Source organism: Ambystoma mexicanum, chromosome 1p (assembly GCF_040938575.1).
Source record: "Ambystoma mexicanum isolate Mex_15411 chromosome 1p, UKY_AmexF1_1, whole genome shotgun sequence".
In the NCBI taxonomy this organism is placed as follows: Eukaryota; Metazoa; Chordata; class Amphibia; order Caudata; family Ambystomatidae; genus Ambystoma; species Ambystoma mexicanum.
The window spans coordinates 382,575,326-382,601,627 of NC_090921.1; the positions used below are offsets into that span (position 1 = coordinate 382,575,326).

At 45.0% G+C, this 26,302-nt stretch overlaps 1 protein-coding gene across 3 annotated transcripts in view; it reads left to right on the plus strand.

Annotated features, from left to right (window-relative positions):
• MEF2B (myocyte enhancer factor 2B) overlaps nt 1-26,302 on the plus strand; it is a 533,283-nt gene that overhangs the window by 423,748 nt on the left and 83,233 nt on the right. For all 3 annotated transcript variants that reach the window (XM_069649127.1, XM_069649129.1, XM_069649128.1), the window contains exon 6: nt 18,903-19,071. In XM_069649127.1, the coding sequence (XP_069505228.1) occupies nt 18,903-19,071 (169 nt within the window). The remainder of the gene's footprint in view (nt 1-18,902; nt 19,072-26,302) is intronic.

Here is a 26,302-nt window from a genome sequence, read left to right on the forward strand (position 1 = left end):
CCTACTATGCTTCACAATAATACTCAACAATACTTCAAAGATATTCAACATCCCACACCCAATGTTAATTTACCACCCCCCTTAGTTGCTGTGAGTCAATACTTACAATCCGTGATTCAGACGCCGTTCGGCTACCGGTTCCCCAAAGCTGCCATGTCACCCTTCTGATCTGCTGGACTACTCACGGACCACGGGCAGGATATTTCCAAGCTGGCTCCTGATGGCCTTTGCACAGGGGAGCACCTCCTCGTCTGGCTTGTTTTCCACGAAGCGCCCTGCAGCCCTCCCAGTGATGCGGCAGAAGAGGCGGCTTATGCCAAGTGGGCGTATTTAACCATACCTCTACTACCAAAGTGTTGGTTTAACTATGCCAGAGGCCTGGGGGTTACTACAATCTCACCGTCTCAGCTCCCAGGGCCGAACCCACCGACCCACCCTCCCCTAGTATACAACGGGTGGACTCAGCCAGTGGCAAGTTAAACTGTTGTTTATTACACAAACTGACAGGGATCATACAGGACATTCGAACATTCTCAGAATCACTCCTCAAGGGCCCGTGTCAAGCCATTTTGTTGTATCCCTGCATCACAACATGGGCCCTTCCCCAAAATAACTACGGGTCCTACTGGTTCGGTGATTGGAGTGGTATCCCTTATGGATATCACCTATAGAGCTTGGTTGATTGGCCCTCACATGTCAAGTGGATGGCCTGACCCTTCCCCAAGAAACTATCTATTACATTGTTGCAGGGTTGCAGGATTACCATTGGCCCTCGACCTCTGCCAACCACCCCTGGATTTTGGATCCCTGATTGGATGCAACAGGCCTCCCCAGGCCTGGGAGTCAGCTCTCTTCTCAATGCTCTGTGAAACCTCTCTAGGTGATGAGAATGACTATGTGTTCCCAATGCAACTTTAGTATTACCACTTTTGCCTGTGAAAGTGCCCTCAGCATTGCAACATTGTTAACGATTCCACATTTCACCTCATGTCTGTGTTGGTGAGAACCATTCCTCTTCCCACCGTGGATGAATGACCATTTTCTAGCTGTGCTGCATCATGTGGTTGAGGACCACAAAATTAAGCTCTTCTGATCTGCAATTTATGAGGATTTATTCTGTTTTCTGCAGATGGCTCCTTCTCGTTTTAGGTTTGAAATGTGCTGCTAGTGTCTGACGTTGGCTGAAAGCCCTGGCATGCTGTTCTGTACAGCCTGGTTCTACTTTCCCTCATCTCTAGTCCTGTAGCCTCATGTAATCCCCATTATAATTATTCTAAGATGTCTGCATATCTATACCATGCTAACCTATCATAGGTTAGTCGTATTTGGTCCTTCCTGGATCCTTACATGATCCTGTAGTTCCATAGGGTTAAATGCAATAAGCATCTGCAAGCTTGCTTTGCATCTCTTCGTTGCCTTGCGTTTAGCGTTTCTGCACTTGCCTAATGAGAAAGATAATAAAAGATTTTGACAGTATATATATGTGTCTGTCCTCTATCTACAGAACTGTGTAAACATGTTCTTCGTGTGCGCACGTGTATATTTGTGTAACTTCGGGCATGGCTGCGAGTGTACTTCATGACTAACCTGGCTATGTCGTGGTGTCACTAATGACGTCAGCACAATGATTTCTCCTCATTAGTCAACGTCGTCCATTGAGGAGTTTGGGTCCATGACCACTGTTGAAGCACCTGTATCCATAAAGACATTGATTGGATAAGGTCTGAATGGCTGTCTAAGAGAATATCTGTCAGCATATGTAGATGTCACTGGCCCTCCTGGGGGCTGCCCAAATAGTGAATTGCTTCATGCGTCTTTAACTCTTCGGGCCGTCATATTCATGGGGGTGAGGAGGGCCATTCCAGGGATCCTCGCTTCAAAAGAAATATGAGGTGAATGCAAACCATACACTTTGAAACAATAGATAAGAAATGAAAAATCAAAAATTAGAAGTGATTTAAAGGGGAGCCAATGAAGAGTAGCTAAAGCAGACAACACAGATTCACGAGGGGATAGAAAGAAAAGTTGGTGAGTAGTAGAATTGTAACTAGAAGGAAGAAGACCAAGTAAAAGAGTGCAACAATAATCGAGGCAAGACAAAATTAGGGAAGAAATAAGAAAGGGAGAAATGCATAAGGGAGAGATACCCAATTGAACGAGGTAGTCGTAAAATGATACAGGCATTGAGAGCTTGCAAGCACAACACTACCGACTGCGTGCTCCATTTAAAGTCACGAGTGGCAGAGAAGTAAAGGATTTAAGGAAGGTCCAAGTTTTCTGAACAAGGATACTAAACACACACACATCGCGGCACATTTAACCATAAGGACAAACCTTGAAAAGGCAAACTCAACCGGTAGCGCTGCATGCAAAAAAAGAAAGCTAACCATAGGGCACATAGTACCAAGTGCTCAAGAGTGCCTTTAGATTCAGTGAACCACACAAGGTATTAAAGTGTAATGGTGGAACCATCATCCATCGTCACCAAGGGTGAGAGAGTATGGAGTATGGAGCACATCGCCAGGAACAAGTGAAGAACAAGTGAAGGGGAAACCACTCCACGCACAGGGGGCTCCATGCCCAGCAAAGTGAAAAGTAGGCAATACAGGTGTGAAAGGCCATGCACCCCCATCTTGTGCAATAGATCTACAATGTTCAGGTGGGAGTTGAAGTAAATCAGAAGGTCAGCATTGAGGATTCTAAGGTCTACACAAAGCCTAATAATACTTGTGCTACCCGCGCTGATGGGTCCGTCTCCTATTTCTTTCATGAAGATTTTGAGGGACATGTCTATGGCATGTCCAGATCCGGAATGCCCGCCAACATCATTTGCTCCTTGTGTTAGTGTCACCCGAAGGCCAGCCAGTGTCATCAGTTATGGATGAGGGCTCTTTACTTGCCAGGATTGTCACCTGATTTTTGATGCCGTTCCTGCATTACATCTGTGACTTGAAGCAACCTATGATCTCAATTGTATGTCCAGAATATGCTCTGGTGCGAGTAGTGTCTTTTAGAGGCTCCCCTCTGCTGCCTCCAGCTTCCCCCAGCACACCTCTACCGGCATTACGGTGCATAGGGACCCAGAGTTCGCCATCAGCCCCGGTGGAACACTTGGATCATTATCTGACATGTGTCTCTGGAGGCAATTGAAATTCTATGGTTCATCTTCGATCACCCTAACATACAAAAAGAGACACTAGGGACAACAGTGAAGGTACCCCCTAGAAAGTGTACCTCACAAGACTATTAAACCTACTTTCCTATGTTTATAGGGGACAGCATGAATGGGTACCTTACAACACTTTTAAAATCAATGTTATTCAAACAAATATACATTAATTCGAGGGAAAGAAATCGTCCATGAACATGTTACAACAATACCAACCGTTCACCACCCTCATTTCCAGGATAGGAGGGATCTAAAGATGTTTGTTTGTTTAAAGAAACGACTACTGCCATCTTCAGCGAGGTGGGTATATAACCAGAGAGCAGAGATTTACAGATATGCATTGAAATTCACGCGTGACATTTTTCAAGAGAAACCCCTGTTGGTCTTCTTTCAGCCATAATATGGAGTACAGACTTCTCTGATAGCTCTGTAAATGTATCAAGGATTTTCTCCTGAACCACCCTGATTAAACATGGAAGAAGCATCAGGATCGAAGGGTGGAGATGCCTTGACCAGTTGTTCTCTGATAGTCATAATCTTGGATTAAAAATAATTGGCCCGTTTTTCTCAAAGAAGTTGAGAGGATATAATATATGGGGTGACTCCCTGAACTGTACGTGATTTAAGAAGAATTTTAACATTTTCTTACCACTTAGCCTTGGCCTCAAGCCCAAGGACAGCATTTCTCCATCCCTAAAATCCCTCCACTTGCTCCCGTTTGCTGCAAGGATCAATTTCAAATCCCTATGCATCATCCACAAGGCCTTCTGGGGCCCGGGGACAATGCTATCTACAACTGGCTCTCACTAAATACACTCCCTCCAGATCTTTACGTTCCTCTGGCACCAACTCTCTGTGTGTCAAGCACTTCGCTAAACAGCGAGCGGGTGGCTGATCTCTTTCCTCAGCAGGCTCCCTCCCATGCAACAGCCTCCCCCTTCCTCTTGAGCCGGATCGCCTCAAATTCCGAAAGCTCCTCAAGACCTTCCTTTTCACCTCCTCCTTCCCTTCCTCCCTCGTCTGATAAACCCCACAGTTGCTGAGATTGTTGACAAGGGCCCTTATGTGTCCTTCTGGGTCCTGGCCTCCTATACACAATCTCCTTCAGCCTCCGCCCGCCCCCAGCATTTGCCTTGGCACCCACTGGCCTATGCCACCACAGGCCTGCTCTTATTTATTGGCAGCTGACCACTGTCTCCAAAACACTTAACAGCTGCTTACTCCCCAGCACTTTCCTCTTTTGTAATCCTAGCACTTACCCCCACTCCCTCAACCCTTCCCTCACTCTCGCATTTGCACACTCTGAATGCTCACAAGGCCTAGTAGGTCTGCCTCTATCGTTCATTGTTATATTTGCTTTTCGTTCGCATGTTCCCTCTCTGTTGCCCTGTGGGTGCTTTGAAACACAATTTATTTTATGTATAAGTGCCTTACAAATGCACAATAAAGAAAATAAATAAATAAAATAAACTAATACTATTAGTGCTTGTAAGGAAACAGTTAGCAACATATCTTTTTTTGATAGTTGACTCCATTTTTGTATCCTCTGACTTGTCTTAGGTAATTGATCCTTGAGGAGGAATCTCCATGTTTCCGCTAATGACGTTCAAGACGATGCACTCGGTTTAGACATTTGTATTTCCTCATTATACCAAAGGTTGAATTTGGGTAATGATGTTTTCACATTAAGTGGTGCGAGAGAGTCTACTACCGTTTGAATTTTATCGTAAAAACAGGATTACATGGAACAGGATTCAGAGCAAATCCCCACTTCTGCCGTGTCTATAGGTAGACTGAAAAAACTCCATGAAAAAGCAACCTCCGTGATATGGCTCCATTTGCGAATACATTTTGGAACTGAACAACCTGAAGATGAAGACAAAGTTTGAAGAGTGTAGACCCCACCGTGTCGCAGGCGCTGTTTCCACTCTGCAGGGGTCTCATGGCCTACCGAGTGTAAAGAAGGTTAGACCTCAGGGTGCCGACTAATGGGCCCGTGGTGACTCCCACACAGGGTAGGGAAACTGGCTCTGCGTGCTTCTGCAAGCGTGATGAGCCTGGAACCACAGGCCGGGCAGTGTGTCCACCAAGACACTATACAAGTTCCCTGGAGGGACCTACTGTGTGAAAATTATTCTGGGGACCTGAATAAGCCTCATTTCATTGACCTCGGGGACTAGGTGTGAAAATGAGCGGCACACCTAGACGAAATCTTCATTACACCGAGTCCTACTCTTCCTCGCCAAAGTCCCCGCAAAATGAAAGTCTCACCCGGAGACAAGCCCCCACACGTCCTTCTTAAAACATGTGGATAAGGGGGCTGTCTCCATTTCTCACCCACGAGTCCTGTTTTTCTGCGGTTCTGGGCAGCTTGCCTCGTTCCAGCTTCTTTTCTTAGTTAATGCCCTACTTTGGAAAGCATAACGTGGAATAGTATTTTCTGTTGCTTACTTGAGAGTATATCATTACTCTGACATCGAAGCTGGCACGTTCCCACTGTTTGGAGTGGCATACAAAATGCTTTCATGACATGGTCCATCTATTTTGATTTGCAACTAAGCCTTGAGTTCAAAAATGTAAAGAACGCGAGAAGCGCTCAACACTTAGTTGTCACGTCCCCTCATTCCCTTTTTCCTCTCCCAATATGCTTGCCCTTTTCAAAGTCTCTACTAGTCCAAACTGGAGACCACTTGCTGACGAGCACTCGCTGGAACGAGCATGTAGGCTCGAGCAAAACACCCGGTACCGAATACTGGACATCGCAGAACAGTTGTAGTGCGTTCGATATGCCAGGGGGCCCAACTTTTCAGCCGAGCTGCTATTGCTTAGTTGAACACTTTCAAGGCCTATCATTAGGGCTGATATTTAACATTGCAACAATACAGGGCCTTCTCAGCAGAGAGGCCGAGGACTAAATGGGCATGCAGTCTAGCCAAGGCATTGACAATGTTATGCCTGTGTGTTGTACACACACTTTCAACAAGATGTGCCATGACTCATAGTGCCCCAGCCATGCAAGCCTTTCAAAAATATTCTGTGTGAAAGGGGACTGGCTAACTGAGGTACTGAGTGAGTGCACACACATGAAAAGCTGATCTCCCAAAGATGTATTAAAACAGCCAACACCAAAATACTGGATGAAAAGCCTACAGGAGAAAGGCATGGTTGTGACCCCAAACTGGCACACGGAACAGTTCCTGCGTGAGCACAGGCAGCCCAGCCCATTTCCTCACATGCAGCGCAGGCAGAAGCATGATTCTTGCAGAAAACAGCACAGACAGTCACAGTGCAAGCTTTGCCCTCTGACTGAACAGACGCAGCAAACATACAGGGCCTCATTACACGGTAGGAGGTAAGGGTTTACCGGAGCCGGTATTTTACCGGCATTGGACCAAGGTGCTAATAGCACCTTGGTCCACCGCCATCCGTGTAATGAGGCCCACAGTCTTCATTCACATACAATAACATACTGCACTGACAGGGGTAGCAGCTCAAGCTTCCAGTTATGGGGGTAACTCCTGTGCGCCATGGATGTCCATGAGGTTCTCTCCTGGTCTGAGCATGTGTGGGTGCCCCCCTGCTGTCTGTGTAGCGTACTCGTAGGCTGCTCTCCTGCGGCCGGCACGTGTAAGCTCTTGTCCCGAAGCCTGTGTAGGATGAGTGCAGCCCGCCCTCCTCGCTTTCTACAATCTGCAGACCGAGGCAGGCGAGGTCCGTTTCTCTAAGGGGTAAAGCATGATCACCTGTTTGAAAGATGGTCTCCAGTGAGTAGGTGGGCTAACCTCCGCAGATTGTGGGTGAAGGTGGGCTGGTCTCTTCCGCCTGAACGTTGTCTCATCCCATACTCCCCTGATTTTCTCAGGCATGTTTTCAGCCATGTTGTTGGGCTGGTAAATGAACGGAGCACAGTCAGTGGAGTAACTTGCTGAAAATGTTGGGGGGGTACATGACATCTGAAGAAAAGGTAACCCAGGCCCAGCCAAATTAATGGGGACAAAATGGTGTGCCATGAAAGTTGGGGGGGACAAACACCCCACGCCCATGACACAGTCGCCCATCCTGCAATAGTGCAGAGTGGATTGTGATACCAAGGGGAAGTGTTCAGTCCGGCCCTTGACAGCTACAGCCTAGGGTGGCTAACTGTCCCGTATTTTACGGGATTGTCCCGTAATTGGGGACTCCGTCCCACAGTTTGCAGAGTGGCTGTGCAGGACGCAGGTTGTCCCGACTTGCTTTGTTCCCTGGAGTGAGACTCTCGGGAGACAGCAAGCCACCTGCTGGTTTCTTTCTCTGGGCGGCTCCGTGGCACCGGCTCCCTTTGAGCCTGCAGGTCGAGTTGCTAATGCTCTGACACCTGTCTTCATTCCAATGCTAATGCTTTGTTCCTGGGGTCGTGATGGTCATGTTTGCAGTTAAAAAAAACATGACCATTACCTCCCAAGGACAAACCATTTGCATTGCAATTAAGCCAGGTGTTAAGACCCATATTAAACCAGGTGTTAAGAGCCATTGACAAATTTAAATTACAAATGTGGCGGGCCAAACGTGAATGATGCTGTGATGTCATCACTGCCTTGTGGGCAAGTGTCCCGCAAAGGATATAAAACAATTGGCCACCCTACTACAGCCCCATAGTGCCAGAACCGAGCATCCACATTAACAAGGCACTATCTCCTTAACAGGTTTGGATTGTCTGGCACCAACCGGTCACTGGTTTCTCCATGACCTGCAGATTAATGAGGATCAGGGCCTAATGAGGGCATGAGGTTCTCTCTGGGGAGTTTCACATGTAATGTAAGTGGTCTTGACTAGCGCCCTTCTGCCACTTTTGGCAGCTTTGATGCGTGCGCCTCAGTAAACAAATGGGTGGGGCTTATTAGTGGGACAGTGGCAGAGGAAGATGTGAAGCCTGGAGTGTTGAAGGGTGGAGGCTAGAAGTACCTGCTCCCTGGGTTCAAAAAAGCTGCCTATGGGTTTAGCAGAGAGACTTGATTTTACGAAATCCATACGGAAAAGACACGATCTGATAGGCGACAGTGCTTTAGGTCTAGTTATCCGCTGATGTGGGAAAGTGTGATGGGGTTCTATAGGAGAACGTATTCTTAGCTAGATTACCGTTGATGAGCTAATAGCCACGCCTGCAGCCACCTTTGAGGGATGTGCGTTTGTGTTGTGTACGCTGGTAGGAAAACCTAGTGGGGAGTCCTTTAGTCAAGGGAGAAGGGGATAAGGCCATACAAGGCCATAAAAAAACCTGCGGCTCTGCACTCCGTCTACTGGCCTGTTGCAGAAACCTCATTCTAACATGCGCAGGTGCAATGCTCAGTGGCCTTCTGGGATCGCGGCAGGGGCCTGAATCCATGCTCGTTTCCTATCCTGCTGTCTCCCTCAAGCCCCAAATTCTTCTCTCCCAGGGCACACAGCCTCAGGCCAAAATGAAATTCCCCTTCCTCCCAGGGTCACGGTTGAACAGGTGGTTTAACAGTGATGCCCCTGCAGGGGATTCTTCACGATGAAATGAGGAGCAGAAAAGATAGGGGGTGCAGTAAGGATTTCTCAAAGTGCCCCCATTCGCCCCCATGCTCTGTAGACCATCTCTTGGCCAATGTGTGGCGTGGCGGCTGCAGGAAGGTGAAGTGAAGTTTGAGTGGGGGGATAGAATGGCAGTCCAATAACACATCAATATCGGGTTTGCCGTTTATTCGGCCCTTGCTCGGTAGGGATCTCTGCCTGAGTTCCTTACAAAGCTTTGTGCAACAGCTAAATGATGGGAGCAGGGCAAACACAGGCATCCTTTCTTCATCAAGATATTATGGGCTGTCCTTCCAGGGGTAGGAAGGGACTGTCATGGGTTAGCATATGCGCATAGTGTGAGCTGTTCCTCGAGGGGGTCTCCTGAAGCCAGATAGGTGCACCCTCGCCCATTAACAGATGTTTACACCACATAAAAGAGGAAGGGGCGAGAGAGAGGCTGCCTTACTGGGCTAAAGTGGGAAGCACTGATGTGTGCTCTAGTATTTACATCTTTCACTCAAATTGGTGAGATTTCTGAGGATAAATGTCAGAGAATTTTGTCGCGTGGTTTTGAAAGGGGCTCGAAAAACTACGAAAAGACTAGGGCCTCATTATAAGTTGGCCAGTCCGCAATTTAAGTGTTGGTAATAATGTGTTTTCTGGACCAGCCAACTATAGGTTGGCCGGTAGGGTGGAGGATATACCTCCAGCTCAGAGCTGGAAGTATATCCTTCACCCCACTGGCAAAAAAATGCTGTTATTACCAGCCCGTTAACACCGGTGCCAATAATACCAGCAAATCCCCCCAATGGAACCCTATGGGAGTCCTATGGGGCTCCATGGAATGGGGATTTACCAGCCTTTCTGCCATTTGGAATCTGCCTGTATTTCCGACAGACCGAGTGCCAGAAACAGTACTACCGTTTGCCAGTATACCGCTGGGACACCGGCAAACTCGTAACGAGCATGAGGACGATTCGAGTTACGATTTGAGGTTCTGCAGTCGGAAACCTGGTCATGTACGGTACGGTATGTGTGATGTTTACCGTAATGCCCAGTGAAATGTGTTCAAGCAAGTATAAAACTAGAAGGCATTTTAAAAGAGTCATTCAGTGAATTGTCTAACACACAAAGAACCACAAGATGTGTGTTGTAAATAAGGAGCTAGTGTTGGTGAAAGTACAATCCATGTATATAGGTTCACTGGTGCCCTCAAAGCATGAACCTATGATTTCTAGTGGGAAATATCAACCGGTCTGAGGGTGCAAGAAGACTTCTACTGCATATCCTCAGAACTGGGAGCTTCCTACATGCACAATAACAGCATGTGGAATTGCCAGATGTGGTTATTGTGCGTCAGGTCTTGCATGACAATTCCAAGTACACCGCAATCAAGTGATTAAGCAGTGTGCACTAATATTTCCCACCAGCTCAAACTAGGTAGTGATCGGTGTCCTGGGTCCAACATAGGGGTTGTCTAGGGTGCCATCAGCACAAGGGCACCAGAAGGCCCCTAGTTCACACCATATTTTACGTGAAGGTTTGATAAAATGCCATTTGCCTGGGGCAGCTTAAAACCCTGCACCGGCCCTGACTGCAGTTATCACGATATGGACTTTCAAAGTCAAACAAGGCCCGTGAGCAAAGAAACAGGACCTTTGAGGTGTCAGGGCCTTGATGAAAATATCAGTGTTATTAATTTGTGCCACTTAGGAACGGTGAAGGAAATAGAAGCATGGGTCAGGAGCATTCCTGAAGGATATATCACATGTACCACATGTCACAAATGGCATGGGTTACCCTGGTACATTTAAATGAAATTGCTAGAATGTATCGGGGCATGATTACTGGTAGTAAATGTGCTTTTCATGCCATTTTCTACACTTATGCATGCACACAGCCTAGCACATGTGATAAAGTACATGCATTGTTTTGCATATGATTATATTCACTGTGTTGCCGCTGAATGCAGCAATTGCCTATATTTTTAGAATGTCACAGAGAGAAAACATAACCTTGTTTTTCCTAATTCCTCCTCCTCGCCCAATCCATACCCCATTTCCCAGCAGTCTGAAGCAGTTGTATTCTGCGTGCAGTGCTGTGCAAATCACAAAATTAAAAGAAAACTATAATACAATCTTCTCGGGCCTCGCCACCTTTTCCTTGCTTTCAACAGTCAGTACCCCAACAGTCTTTAAGCACAGGTTTGACTGTGTCCCTCATCATTTTGTGTATAGAGTCTAAACCTACAGGTATGTCTGTACCCAGTGCGCACTCATGAAAGATTCACTTGTGTAAGCATCAAAACAGAGACCTGATGTAAACTATATGTCAAGACCCTGAGGCTCGGATTATGCTTCTCTTATCTTTACTTAACTCGAGCAGCATTACAATAACAACATCAGTAGAACAGTAAAGTGAAAAAACTACATGTTCCATGTAAAACAGAGTCTTTAGTAGTTCTATTTTTTATTGGTCTTCAAAATAAACATGTGCTCTTATTCCTCCAATAGTCTCAACACCGCCATAAACCTGTCCACCATCTTAATATTAATAGCCTCCTCTTTCTTTTGCTGATCATTCATTTTGTGTCCCAACTGGTAAACGCTGATCTTTATCTAATCTCTCTCTGATGCTCATGTTCCTGTCTGCTTGCTGTCTCCCATGGAACCTGCAATTAAAGAACATTTTAGGTTCCTGGTCACCTGGGGTGGGTAATCATGTTGCATGACAAAATACATCACATAATTGCATCATAATCATGACATTATATTATATATTTTCACGATTAGAATGGGTGGGATAATCCTTTGCCTCAGTGTCTTTAATAGAATTATGACTTCTATTTCAAGACCCGGAGGCTCGGATTATGCTTGTTCAAAGCTTACTTACCGCCAACGTTGTTACTTTTTCAACTGGTTTGAAATAGAAAGTTTTGAATGTGGACTCATCTTTCCAATCTGCTTCTTTCAATATATCCTCCAGTCTTGCTCCTACACTAAAAGCTTTGGATGCCAACGCTCCTCTCGCTGAGTGTGCGCCATAGTGTGAAATGTCAATTCCCGCTTCGCTCATCACCCATCTCATCCATCTTGCTAAAGTGGCTGGCGCTACTGCCCCAAAAGGTCTCCTCAGCGCAATGAGCAACTGAGATACCCCTGCACGACATAGCTCCTTTGTTTTATTTATATACACCTGCATGCATCGTAATGGACATAATTAGGTTGTCCAGTGAATGATGCATAATCAAACGTGCTCAGATTCGTTTGGCCATGTTGTGAACAACTTTAACATTCTGTCTACATCCCATAATTGGTTGTATTGTACCCTGGGGGGTCTCAACAGTCAGATACCGTTCAGTAATCTGAATATCAAGGGGTGGTCCCCTACTGCTCGCTCTTCTAACTGCATCTTTCCTGCTGATATCGCAGATCTAGAGGTATTGATGGCCCTGTAAGGTTTGCCTTGTGCTGCCATTTGCTCTAAATAAATTGTTACATGTACTACATCTGTTCTAGCTGAATTGACGCTCCTCTCCATACACCAGCTATGCCATTTTGGCCATGCAGACCTGTATGCCTTTCTGGTCCCTGGTGCCCAGGATACCTCAATGATGTGCTGGGGACAGATGTGTTGAAAATCTGAATTAGCCATTTCTGAAACAGTAAGATGTATTCCCTTTTCCACGACACCTCCAATCATGTTTTTGCCATGCACTAACACACTGTGCTGGGGATCGGTCATTAATTTGGAGAAGAGGAGTTGCATACAGAAGGAAATGAGGGACTGCGGAGCAGTGTCCATTCTGGCTCCTGTGGGCTGAAGCCCGCAGTGCACTTGCCTCCCCTTGCATAGCTCGGGAGACGGCACAGAGCCGCCAGTGTCATCGGGCATGGAGAGAAGAAGCCACCATCAACAGGAAGTGCCGGGGCCCTGGCCAGCAGTAGCAGCCTGCTTGCATTGTGGGGGAGAGCAGCAGGTGGCCTCCATCTTAACGGTGGGCAAAATCAAACATTGTATTGAACTCAGCCATTAAGTGTTGGCAAAGCCTTCCAACATAATATTGAGATACGAGCTCATAATGTAGAGGGGCAAATGCTGTACATAAACGATGATTAAAGCCAGTATTACACAAATGGGCGTCTGCTTTTCATTCAGACTGCCTCTCTGGAAATAGAACAGGAATGTGAACAACAGCAGGAGCCAGCATTCGTCTGCATTACAACCAGCATTCATGTGTTCCTACATATAACATGGGTGCCACAAGCACACAACCTGAACAAATTCAATGGCTTAGTCTTTTTAGTCTTTTGTGGCCATCACAATGCAAGTGTACAAGTGTAGTGCCCACCAGATTGCAGTCAGGAGTGACTTTCCCGACCAAACATAATGGAAAGAAAAGCATTGCATGCTACATAAAGTGGTGCAGAGCGCATCAGAGTGCCAAGCAGCAAAGAAATAGAACATGCTCTTATAAGTATCATTCAGCAATGTAGGCATAAGTTAGACAGCTCCACTCGCTCCTAAAAGGTGCCCACCCTGGAAAAGAGCTTCCTCAAGGATGCACTTGCCATGCATGACACAGTCACTTACTGGCACAAGTGCTCATTCTAATATGTATCTTCATTAATTCTGGAAAGGACAAAGCCAGCTCTAACTAGATATAAAAAGAGGAGCGCAAAGGAGTGGCATTGAGTGTAAGGGAAGACTTTGAGGGTGTCAGGTGGAGTGGCAGTCGTCAGGGTCTCTCCCAACAGATTTACAGGAGGATTATTTTTCCCAGTTACTGCCAGCGATCTAAAGGCATGGGTGAAACCAGAAACGGGCAAAATAAGGTAATGGTAAAAAAAGAAATCTATTTTGTCCAACGCACAAGAATGCCCACACCACTAAACAACAATGAATACAGATACCGAACTTGGTCGCTACCAAAAAACGGACACAAACAGAATCCAAGGAACCAACCCCACGACAAACCATAAGACATTATGAGAAATAGCCACAAAAGGAGGACACTAAAGACTGAACACATACTAAGTCCAAACGAAAGCACTGAGACGTCTCATCCACAGCTTCCGGCCTGTACCACATCCAAAGCTCCGGCGGACACATCCACGTAGAGAGTATGGTAAGAGCAGACCACAACCCCTGCTCCGACACCCAAGCAGGAGAATAGACACTCAACCCCACTATACTCAGTTCATTAAATTACAACACCATACTGAGTTCACTAGAATAGACCAAGGAGCGTGTCGCAAATAAATAAATAAATAAATAAATAAATAAATAAAGTGTTTCAGGTGTAGGCCCTTTTCTCCCTATACAGGACGGACCCACTACTCTAGCAAGGCTTTAGGGTTGCACTAAACTAACGGGACTCACAAATCTAGCTGCTTCTCACCCAGCAGGTCTCTCGAAATCGAGGCATTCAGTCACACTGTAATGATTAGCTGCATAACATATAACCCACTAACCAAAAAAGCTCACATTTTCTGCATACTTAACTCACAAACTAACACAACCAGCTCTCGCACTACAAGCCGCATTCACTTCACCACACCGCAACAGCACATAAACTGCCCCAACAGCACACGAGGACTGACATCGCTCCGATACTCGCACCAAAGCTCAGCGCACAGTGTGTACCGAGATGAAGCTGCCAACAGAACACCATTTATCTCACCATCCTACTCCCTCTCCACCCTACTAACCCATCCCGCCTTCTCCCTTGCAGATCCGACAGAGCGCCTGGAGACCAATTCCGTTGGTGACGGTGCACGGTACAAATACCTTTAACTTTTAACATTTAACCTTTAAAAACATACATCATTTTGCAAAAATGGGAAAAACATGGATTCTTAACATGATTTGTTCGAAATTAACTGTTATTGTACTCTTCAGACTTCTTTTCCATGTTCTTTCTCTTGCTTTTGCAGTTGACGTGGTGGGAACCTGAGTTCGAGGGGTTGGACTTACGCTTCTAGCTGAATTTCAGGGCACGGCGGGTGGCGAATTAACAGGTCATACAGCTCTGCTGTGTGCAGGCAGCCTGCAAGACTTATGGCTTGATGCATTAGCAGAATAATTATAATAATGATATTGAAAATGTAATACATGTTTATAGAGTATTAAACTGAGCAGCTGTGATGGGGTCACAGTGCCAGCACATAATCCTAAATATTTCCGCCATTAGAAAGGATTTACAAGCAGGCATGTATGCAGCACTATGGCCCGAATGGCACTGGTTTGAACCACTGGTATTAGTGGTTTTATGTCTATGCAACTGGGCTCAAGCCCATGTGACCTCGAGAAGCCACTATGCTTCCTGCAGTTGACCCTGGAGCTCTGAGTCTGGGTGTGCCCTGGGGCACTGTGCCTAGGACTGCTAAAGGAATTAAATGGTGCCTAACCGTGGACCCTTCGCAGTGGGGGGAGGAAGCCACACCCCCCACTACTGCAACAACCGTCCAGGCACTATGCATGGACTGATGCAGCATGATGATGAGCGCAGTCTTCTTGGAAGATGCTAGGCCCACCTTTTTTTGAGGAATGGGCTGGTGTATTTGCCTGGAAAGTCAAGTGCAGCCCCCCTGCATGTACACTTTGGTTGTTGTCGCTGAAAGGCACCTTTTCATCTCCAGGGCCCAAGTGTCAGTAATACATAGATGGTTGGAGCACTGCAATCCTGTCAAGTGACAGCAAGCATCCAGGAGCTACATGAACTGGCTGCACTATGGGAACATCAGAAGAACAGTATATACTGTGGCAGACCTGCAGCGTGAACTGTGGGAAGCTATTGAAAACCGGGGTGCATATTGTATGCCATGTCATACTCTATGAGGTACTAGTCACCTTCATACCCCTCCCCTGAAGGGTATCTAGGTGCTTGAAACCCCTCTCTAGACATCCAAACTCTTACTGGGACCTCCAGCATTAACAAGCCGCAAGCGAGTCCCTGAGGAAAGAGAGTGTTGGTCTGAAAAGGGGGAAGGAGTCAGTCAAACTGCTTTGCATTCACACTCAGAAGAGATGTCAGTAGAAGCCCTCAAGCATTTCAAGGTTCAAACAGAGGACCCTCCACAATGGTAAAGGCACTCGACGCAATCCAGACTTATCACACGCTAGGTGTGATACTCACTATGGCTTAACCCGATCAGAGTGGCTCTAACATTTCTACATCATCCCTCTTCCATCAACATGCATTGGCCGTAGCTCATCTCCTTGGCATATTAGATGTTATTCAGATAACGTTTCTGTAGACAAGTGATCTTATCACTATACAGTCATTGAGTTGGCTGGTAATCAGTCTAGGGCCCTTTTTTCTTTATTGACGATTATAAAGAAACCTTGCACACAAGAACTCCCTTGCTTGTCGGAGGACAAGTGTCAACAAGTTGCGCAGTTCTTCTCTAATAAGATCTGAGATATCAGGGAAGAAATTGCTCAGACACACTATCAGAAGCAGTTTTACTGCTCTGATATGGATAATCTTATAGTCCTTATGACCAAAACGATACCAACTTTGTACGCAGTTGATCCTTGCCTTGCTGTTAAGTTTAGGGAATGGTTTTCACTTTTTGTATCTTCTGTCACTCCTCTAGTCAACCCCAATGTTAATAAAGGTGGTTTTCTAGATTACATGTATCTCCCCATTAAAAAAGCCTAATCTTGATACTGCTGTCTTCCCAATTTCCGGCCCGTAACTTTGTTGCGATTTCTTGGCAAATTTCTTGAACTAGTGGTGTCTGTTCAAATAAACTAGTGAATTACTGAGCAACAGCTTTTGGCCACCTTTCAATCTGGCTTTTGGAGGATTGTGGCATTGAAATGGCCACCCTTCCTTTTTTGGATGATTTATACCAAATCCTGGATGATTATTTATTGGTCCTTCTCGACCTATCCGCTGCATTTGATACCACTGATCATGAGGTACATTTGGAGATTCTTTCACAGCAGATGGGTGTTAGAGGTTAGGGTTTGGAGTGGTTTCACCCTTTTCTTCTAACAGGTGGCAATTGGTAACCCTTGGGCAGGTTCGCTCAGGCCTTTTTCATGTGCTGTTTGGGTTTGTCCAGGGGTCAATCCTCTGCTCTTTAATTTGGATATGGAGCCTCTGGGTGAATTGGCTGTGAAACATAATGTGAATTTGCATCAGTAAGATGCTGATACTCAGCTTTATATAAGAGAGTCATCGGAGGGAGATATCCATCGCCTCTGTGATTATTTGCTTGAGATTGCAAATTGGTTATCCTCTCATTGTTTAAAATGTAACCCTTTTCGAAGACTGTGTTTCTTCTATTTTCTCAGCGGAATTCATCATCTCTGATTGATTTTGTTCAATATTGGCTGAAGCCAGCCACGTGTCAACCAGGATTTGCCTCCCCCCAACCCTGTGCTAAATGATTGGGTTTTCTTTTGGACTCCCACTTGTCTCTGATTCCCCATATCAACCCTTTAGTTAAATCTGCTAATTAAATCTTTTGTTTCTTCTGTTCATTTTCGTTTGTTAGTTCAATCAGTTTTATCAGGTATCAACTTTGGTAATTCTAAGTTGGTGGTTGAGTATTTTGATTTCTACAAAAGTTTTCAATGTTCTGGTCTTGGAATTTAGAACGAGTGGTTTTTAAGGTGCTTGTATTATAATCTTCGATTCATGTTTTTACTGATGTTCGTGATTTTATTGTATATGTTTTATTGTACAGTTCTCAGATGCATTTTGTGCCTTGCCTGTGCTTTATAAAAGTTGTAATTAATAAGTAAATAAATAATACATTTGGGATTTGTCTCCTCATTGATTCACTATGCCTCAAGTTTGGTTACAGACAAATTTTGTAAAGCGCTCCAATTACTCAAACCTAGAAAACATTTCTTCCACTGATCAACGTACCCAGCTATATCTTTTCTGGGATTCATGTTTCCTTTACTGCTTGCAGCAAAACTAACTTTCCCTCACAAGTGTCACAGGTCTCCTATCTAGCTGTACATTCAGGGCTCAAGTCGAGTGTACACGTGGGTGGACAAAGTCCACCCACTTTTTTCAGTGGGTGGACCTAATCCCCCTCCCCCCAGCAACAATGAGAAACATTGAATGTGCTCTTTGAATTTATTAATTAGTCGTCAGGCTTGCATGCTGGACATTTCACCACTGCACTACATAACCTGATGAAAAATAACAAACAACTAAAGGTGAAATGCCTCATTTCAGTACTGCAGGTTCCAGGTAAAACATTTCTATTGGTTCTTGGAGTTTAAAAGGTGCACACCTTTTAACGTTTTCAAAAACCCTATTAGAAGAAAATATCCTCTCTTGGTTTTGTGTGTGTTTTGATTTTATGATAGGCAAATTCCATTCGTCCTGTGCAATTCGGGTGGTTATGCAAAGCCACTTTAATGAAATGTGCATATTTCAGCTTGATATGCTAATTTCTGGCGACATCACATCCCATTGCCTTTATTGATGAGTCCCCCCACTTTTTCGATTCGACCCCTATGTACATTTGTCTGTTGTGTTATGTGGTTGGTTTTCAAGAGAACACTTACGGCAAAAGATGACCTCTTAGCACTAGGCCACACGGAGGAGGAGGGACTGAGCGAATTTAAGAGCTGGCGTTCAACACATTATTTTTAATTCACGTTGGGAAAGTGCCAAACATTCACATTCTGGAAGTCCTGGGATTGGAGAATTTCATAGAGCGGTATAGAGGTGCCCGAATGGCCCTAGGTGTTACCGTGGTGGGACTTTGTCTAGAAATCTCAGAGTGGAACAGGCTGTGTTGCTAGCTTAACACAAATCCAGAGCTATTCTTCTTTTGCCCTTAACAAAATATATAAATAATGTTATAACCATCAACAAGTCTCCTGCTATTTGGGCCTGATTGTGTCTCCTGGTGCACTGATGAGAGGCTTTCCATCCCATAATACCTCCAGAGATCAGTCCCCAAATTGCTCTGCTACACTTACTTAAGGGAATAGTTCTGAATACAGAGCTGATTTTTTACAAATTCATTATTTATTAAGTTCATTGAGTGGCAAAAATGGGCCACAATGCAATTGAAAACATTAGTGTATACATTCTAAAAATGTATTGAACAAAACCAAGACATTTTTCTAAATAGGCAGCACAAGAGGGTGCCAGTTCCACAAATAATATGGAGGAGAATTTTTTTTAAAAAGTGACACGTGATGCAATTCATACAAATGACCTGTTTCCTTCTTTCAGTCTGCTCCGCACCCCGGCCACGGGCTACCATTCCCGCCAGCACTGCATGCTGGGAACGACACTGCCACCAACGGACTGCCACAGAACGCAAGCCTTCCTATTCATTACAAACCTACCACCACAAAACAACCTCATCCATCTGGACGTTCCCCAGGTTCCCCTCCCGCAGGTGAGTGAGTCTCTCTATGAGTGAGCAGTCATGCTTGTTTGTGTAGTTACCTACGTGCAGCGTTAGGTGGCAGTGTTCTCCTTCGAGTCACTGGGCCTGTGCTTTAAAGATTGAAACTATGGTCACCTACACAGCAGTAGAGGTCTAACTACCTTCACTTCGAACCAGCACCTTTCCATGTCATTTATATAGTTTCCATCCCGCCTGTACAAAACTCTACGAAGCATCTTCGAGCAGTGTGCGTGCTTTAAAAAAAAGTAAAAACAGAGCCAAATACCCCTCACCTTCTTCTGCTTTCCCTGCAAAACCCGTCGAAGTCTCCAACTTCCGCTTCCAGAGTAAGGGGTTGGCGGGGGCTCTGTCATCATATCAATTGGTCGTTTCTCCAGTTAGAAGCCCACCAGGACCGCACACTGATGAATGCCAGGAGCATGGAAAGGTAAGACTAACTGTCTTTAACTCTGTGTGATTTTATTTTAGCAATGCACAGATTTATTTTGTCCGTAACAAAATATCCAGTTATTAAGATAGGGTAGCAAAGACATGTCCTTTTTGGCAGCTATAAAGCACATTTAATTCCCCTATTACAAGCTACCATTCTTAATTGTACTTTCTAAATAAAACCCTTCTTCCTCAACGCATGTAACATTTCTCCCATGGTAGTGAAGACATCATGTGAGTACCTGCGATGCCAGCCCTTGAAAGTCATTACTGACCTCCGCTGAACCAATTAGAATGCTCTGAACCTTGTCGCATTCATTATTTCTTGAGAGGATATCCAATCCGCATGACAGGCACTTTTCCCTGTATCCACTGGATTACCAACACCTAACTATGCCCCGCCTCCTCATCCCCTAGACCTTAAGAAGCCATCCCACACTGTGAACTTCCTCTTATTTCTGATTTAGGATCAGGGGGTGAGGGCAACACTTGAGAGTTTGCATGTTTATGAAACACGTATATTTTCACTGAATTATAATGTATTGTTGTTGTGGCGGCCCTATGCCGTTCATCAGACTGCATCTCAATGTCACTGTGCTTTGGTTTCCTTCAAGAAGTGAAGTGAAATGAATGTGAGTGGTAGAGTGGTGAGGGGGTAATGACCTGATTACATAAGTCATCTTCTTTACTCTAAGTCCACTCTTCCTCATCACATTCATGGTGTCCTGCCCGCCTACCCCACCCCCATACGAGCCAGCCGCTTCTGGAAGGTAGCTTGCAGGGACATCATTTAGGGGTTGCCAGGGGTCGCAGCTGCGACCCCAGACACATCTCCTGCGACCCTTGGCACTGCCTCTGCAACTCCTGCTCAAGGATAGCAGAGGCAGTGCACACTGATAAGTAAAAGGCTTTGATAAGAGAGAGCCCTCTTTACTTTTGCATTGTGTGGACAGGCCCAATCTGTGAGTTTGAGGGAACCGGGCCTTCCTTCCCTCCTGAAGCAAACCTGGGGCTGTCACTGCTTTAGCTCGACCCGACCCTGCGGGGAAAAAAACATTCATTTCACTCAGTGCCTGGATTGCTTTGCAACCCAACAAGAATGGGCCCATTTCCCTGCCCCTGCTCACACATGCAAGCTGAAGTCCCAGGCGAGATCCTTCTTATCATTCCTCTCTGGATATTTTTGAAGCTGAGCGGATCGTTGCTGCTCTGAAATGGCTGTCATTGAGGGGCCTTTACTGGCAGTTATGTTGCATCAATCGGCCCCGGATAAATCATACTTCTATTTTAAAGACAATTTTCAGTGCTTTCAATTCACAGGACTGGCTGCTAAAAACTAAAAATTATATATTTACTCAGGTGCAAGGCAACGAGGGGGTGGGCATATTTGTAATTTTGTAGTGCACTTGTTCTAATTTTTATTTCTTGCCTCCAAGTGCTTTCACACTTTAACTTTGCATGCCAGAACTGGTAGTCCCATACCTACATTGGGAACAACAAAACTACAGTCTCTAGCATGTAATGGGAAAATACAGGACTTGCTAGATGTGTCAGGAATGGCACAGGGCAACTTGGCAGGTATGCTTAAGGTGCTCTTGGTTTTTGTGTGTTGGCACCCTGATCGCCAGAGACATGGCTTCTTGATTTGTGCTTCTGTTAATATATTGCATTTAGCCTACCCTGATATTTGTGTTTCTGTCAATATACTGCATCTAATCTACTCTGATAGTTGTGCTGCTGTTAACATATTGCATTTAGCCTACCCTGATACTTCAGACTTCTGATGGTTTATTGTTCCCAGCCCACACTGCCACACTATGCCTGAATAATATACTATACGTTGAGTCTATGAATATCAAATATAGCCATACACACATCTCCCCAAAGGCTCACTGCATTCTAAACATAGTAATGTTAGTTTGGTTACTTATCACCATGTTCCCATATTGCGCTGTCCCAGAAAGCACTCCCTGCACAGGTAATCTCCTATTGATTTTCATAAATGGTCTATCTAGGCTAGTATGCCCTAGACACCACCCCATACCCTGCCCAACTCCTTTTTTGCCATCCACTCCACCTTTTGCAACCAGCATTAACCATGCACCCAACCACTCGTCTACCCTTAAGCTATCAGTAGACCCCAACACCAACGCCATTGTTGGCGCTGTCAGAATATTTCGCCTAAGATCACGCACCAAATTACCTTGGCTTCACCACCCCCTTCCAATCAGGACGCCCAAGCCATTCAAGTCCAATGACCCCGGACATATCATAAAACAAGTGTCACCTACCGGCCAGACCCCTAACAGATCACCCAAGGACGTTCAACTCCAATCACCCAATAATGCTACACTAGGTAAGCCCGAGTTACTCTCTAGTTTCAAAAGTGCCCTTACCAACGCCGATCTCTAGGAGCCCACGCCATCGGAATTCACGATCTTATCATTGAACAAAATCTGGATCTTTTGATAATCACAGAATCTTGTCTTCACCAAGCATCAGGTCCTTTACTAGCTCTGGCTATACCACCCTATTACACCATCTTAAGAACTGATACAACGCATGCAATAGGTGGAGGCGTAGCCATCATAGCCAGGATTAACATACAACGGAGGTCAATTTCCATTGAAGATATTGCAGGCTATGAACTGTTGTTTGCTAAGCTTGCCATAAATGAGAAAACCACTATCAATATCATAGTGATATATAGAATTCCCAGTTCAAATAGTCACCCAGAAACAGATATACCCCTTCTACTCGCACCCATCATCAAACCCAATACAAAATGCATCATCCTAGGAGACCTGAACCCAGGATATAATGACAACCAAGACCACAAAGCTGCAATACTACAATCAGCTCTTACAGATATGAATTTTTCTCAAATGGTGAATGAACGCACTCATATCAAAGGCAGAATTCTGGACTGGATCTTGACAGTAAACACTAGACTAACCATTGATTCTATCTCCCCCATTGACTGGACGGACCATCACTGTATAAAATTTACCATTATGAGTGATGAACCCCGCCCTCCCAAACCTAACAAAATGGACACCATAGAAATCAGAAATCCCCGAAAGCTCACTGTAGCGAACTTCACCGCCACCCTTAAAAAAAATCTTGCATCCAACCTAGTCACTAGTGATGATCCTAGTATCATTGCAGATTACTACCACAATTGCCTCACCCTTACCATTGATGAAGCAGCGCCTGTTACAAGTAAAACTTGCTGTACGGACAAAAGGACCCACTTCTGGTTCAATAAAGAACTAGCATCCCTAAGAAGAACTAAACGTTCCTTGAACACTCCTACAATAAACTTCCCACCCCTGACTCCGCCAAAGCCTTCAAGGATGCAAACAAAATCTACAAAACAGCCATAATATCCCACAAAGCCAATGCATATAATACATGTATAAACAATGCCTCGTCTGATGCCAAAGAACTCTTCTCTATCCTTAGAGAATTAGAAAACCCCACGCCTATCACTACTTCGGATAAGGCTAGTAAAGAATGGTGCACCACCATGCAAGACTCACTCTCCGCCAAAATCACTCTGTTACAAAATAAAATCACTACCAAAAGACGGCTTCTAGCAGACAAAAACACTGTAACCTCCAATGCCCCACCAACCTCTCTCGAAAAACCTAAGCCACCTTTCCACTTCAGCCCAGTTTCACAAGAATTAGTACTCAACACTATTACCAAACTCAAAGCATTCAACTGCAAAGGGGATAGTGTCCCAGCTAAACTAATTAAAGCATGCGCAAGCACCCTCACCCCCATCATTACCAATTTTGTCAACTCCTGTTTCAACACTAACATAGTCCCAGCCAGTATCAAAAAATCTTGGGTCACCCCACTCCTTAAAAAAACAACAATGGACTCCACAGTACCCACTAATTACCGAACAATAACAACGGTTCCTTTCCTACTCAAACCCATTGATAAAATAGCTTACACACAAATCCAAGCACATCTAGAACAGAACAAATTTTAGGAACTAGACAATCAGGTTTTAGGCCCAACCACAGCACAGAAATGGCCCTCCTGGACCTCAAAATCCAGATGGATACTATCAGAGATTCAGGTAAACTCTGCATCCTCCACCTGTTAGACCTCTCTGCAGCATTTGACCTTGTGGATAATGATAAACTTTGCACCTCCTTAGCCAATGACTTCAACTTCTCCAGTGCACCCGAGAGAGAGTGACCCCTGACTGGCTTATAGAGTCAGAGCTCGCTCTCAAGTACTTTAAGACGAGATAGCTGCACCTTGAGGTGAATGGGGTCTAGGATTTCTTACTCCAACACCAATCAATAAGGACAACTCAATGGTTTGGAAAAGGGGAGTCTGTTTAATGACAAATACAAAAAACGGGGAAACATGGAAATCAACAGTGATGCGATAGCCCGTCTCGCTTCAACTCCCAACAATTTCATTCAAATAGTAACAGTTATACCCAAAATTCGTCATCATTGATGTGTAACACTCAAAAGTTTATCATGCAATTCTATTGTTTGGAAAGGGTAACTTTACTATAGGTACTATATCTGTATATGGTAACGGAGTGTGAGGATTGGATAAACCTTATCAGGTGGGCGTCTACGCCCTTCCCTCTAACATTACTCATGTAGACGTCACTAAAACAACCACGTCTCATTGGTTCTACTATCTATAGGACCCTAGATTATTTGGTCCACTATGATTGGGTTGGCTTCAATCCCATGCATAAATCTCCACTTTAATCAACCAGATGCAGGATGCCCCAAGTTTCTCCCGGCCTCCCTTCCATCAATCAGTACTTTAGTGCTATGTGTCAATTAGTTGGCCGTGGACGGCCTCGAAACTGTAGCTTCTTGTCAGGAAAAGTTATAGTATCTTCTGTTTGGGAGACAGCCAGGCGTAGGTGCCTCTTCTCGCTCGGCTGGTCACGTGCTAGCACACCATGAATCTGCTTAGTTTTCCTTCTATTTGTGCATTTAATTCTTATTTCGGCTTGCCACCTGCCTGGGCCTCCATATATCGACCTTCACGGGGCAGGCTGCTCTGTTCTTAAGTTTCGATTCTCCAAAGCTACTGTCCGCCTCCCTCTCTTGGTTTTACCTCGATTTCCCAGGCACGAGCTGCTTCTTGCTGAGTTTCGATTCCGTCGTCTCTTTTCTTGTTTAGCTGGAATACGAATCCTGTCCTGTTTGACCCTTAGTAACCTGGGTTAATTCTGCTTTTGTGTAAAGTGGACTCGCACTTATATAGTGTGCTTCTTTGAGGTAGATATATAGTTGGCGCTTACTGCTCTATTCTTCTACTAAGCATAGCAAGCCGCACTGTTTTCTTAGCTTCTTGCGGTTACAAGCATATGTACAGGCGTTAGCTGGTTGAATATCTTCATCCTGCTTTACAGTTTAAGGTTCTTTATATTTCAACATCGCCTCTCCTTATACTTATTCATGGTGTTTCGTCTCTGTGTGCCATCTTTTGGTTGTCATTTCTTTCATCTGTGAGTCTGTCCGGGCCCTTGTGTCCTCACCATTCGTCTTTACGTAAGGCCTTTTGGGTTTCTTCTGGGACAGTGTTTAAGCAATCCTCATTTCGTGTCATTTGTTGGTAGGGTTGTCTCAATGGATACCTTACTGTCCATGGTTGTCTGGCTATTGTTAGTTCAATAGGTATTGCTCTTCTGATGGGCACTGGGCAGAGCCCTAACGCGGCTCTTTGCTGGTTTATATGCTCATCATACATCACATATCTCGGTGTGAAAGTTCCTGGTACTTCAAATTGTGCGGCTGGAGTGCAGGCTATATTTGGGACCTCCTCTACACTCCCCTCTCTGGTCGGTTTATCGTCCACTTCCGCTTCCTCTTTTGGATTCATCTTACTTGGTTCTTCTGTATCCATCTCTTCTTCATCTTCTGGGTTTGTACATTATGGTTTGAAAGAATGTTGTTTGGAGTCCATATTTTTATCACTCCTTTCAGGCTTCCTGCTGCCTTTACATGTTCGTCTTTATTCCATGTCATTAACTGACATTGTCCATTTGGGCTACAATAGATCCATTTGCCTTCATAATTTTGGCGTTTCCTGGGGTAAAGAAATTTCGTACCCTCTGGCGCATGCTCGATTGCCTTCACAAAGTCTCTTATTTCATCATCAGTTAGATCTCTGGGCTTCCATCCTGGTTTGACATCAATCATTATCTTCATCCCTATGGCTTTTTTTGCAGTTTTCTGGCATTGCAAGATTATTATCTTGATAACGCAAAATCCTAGTAATATCATTACTAGCAGGGCTCCCAAGAACTTGAATGCATCTGCCATCCATTGTGGAACCCGTGATCCAAACCAGCTGTCATCATCAACTTCGTTGGTTTCATTGATCATCTGGTTCTGCAGGTTTGTCAGCATACCTATGGCTTCTGTTAAAGGTCCATTTTCTTCGTCATGAGAAGGTATAAATGTCCAACATGATTCTCCAATTTTTGCACAAACTCCTCCATCCATAGCTGTGATCATGTCAAGTGCATATCTGTTCTGGAAAGTCATCAGTCGGATGGCTCTTAACTCTTCCTTGATCGCGTTGAATCCCTTTATTGTCGAGTTGATGGTTTGCTGTAACTCCCATCTGGTTATCTGCAAGCATTTAGTTTTTGCTCCAACTTGGAATCTTGGCATGAGGATTATCGCGAACACTGATGAGGTGAGGCTGAACAGCCTGTGCTCATATGGGAAAAATATTTTTTTCTTTTCACTCGAGTTGTCAGTTCCACAGATCTCCTCTTCCTCAGGTG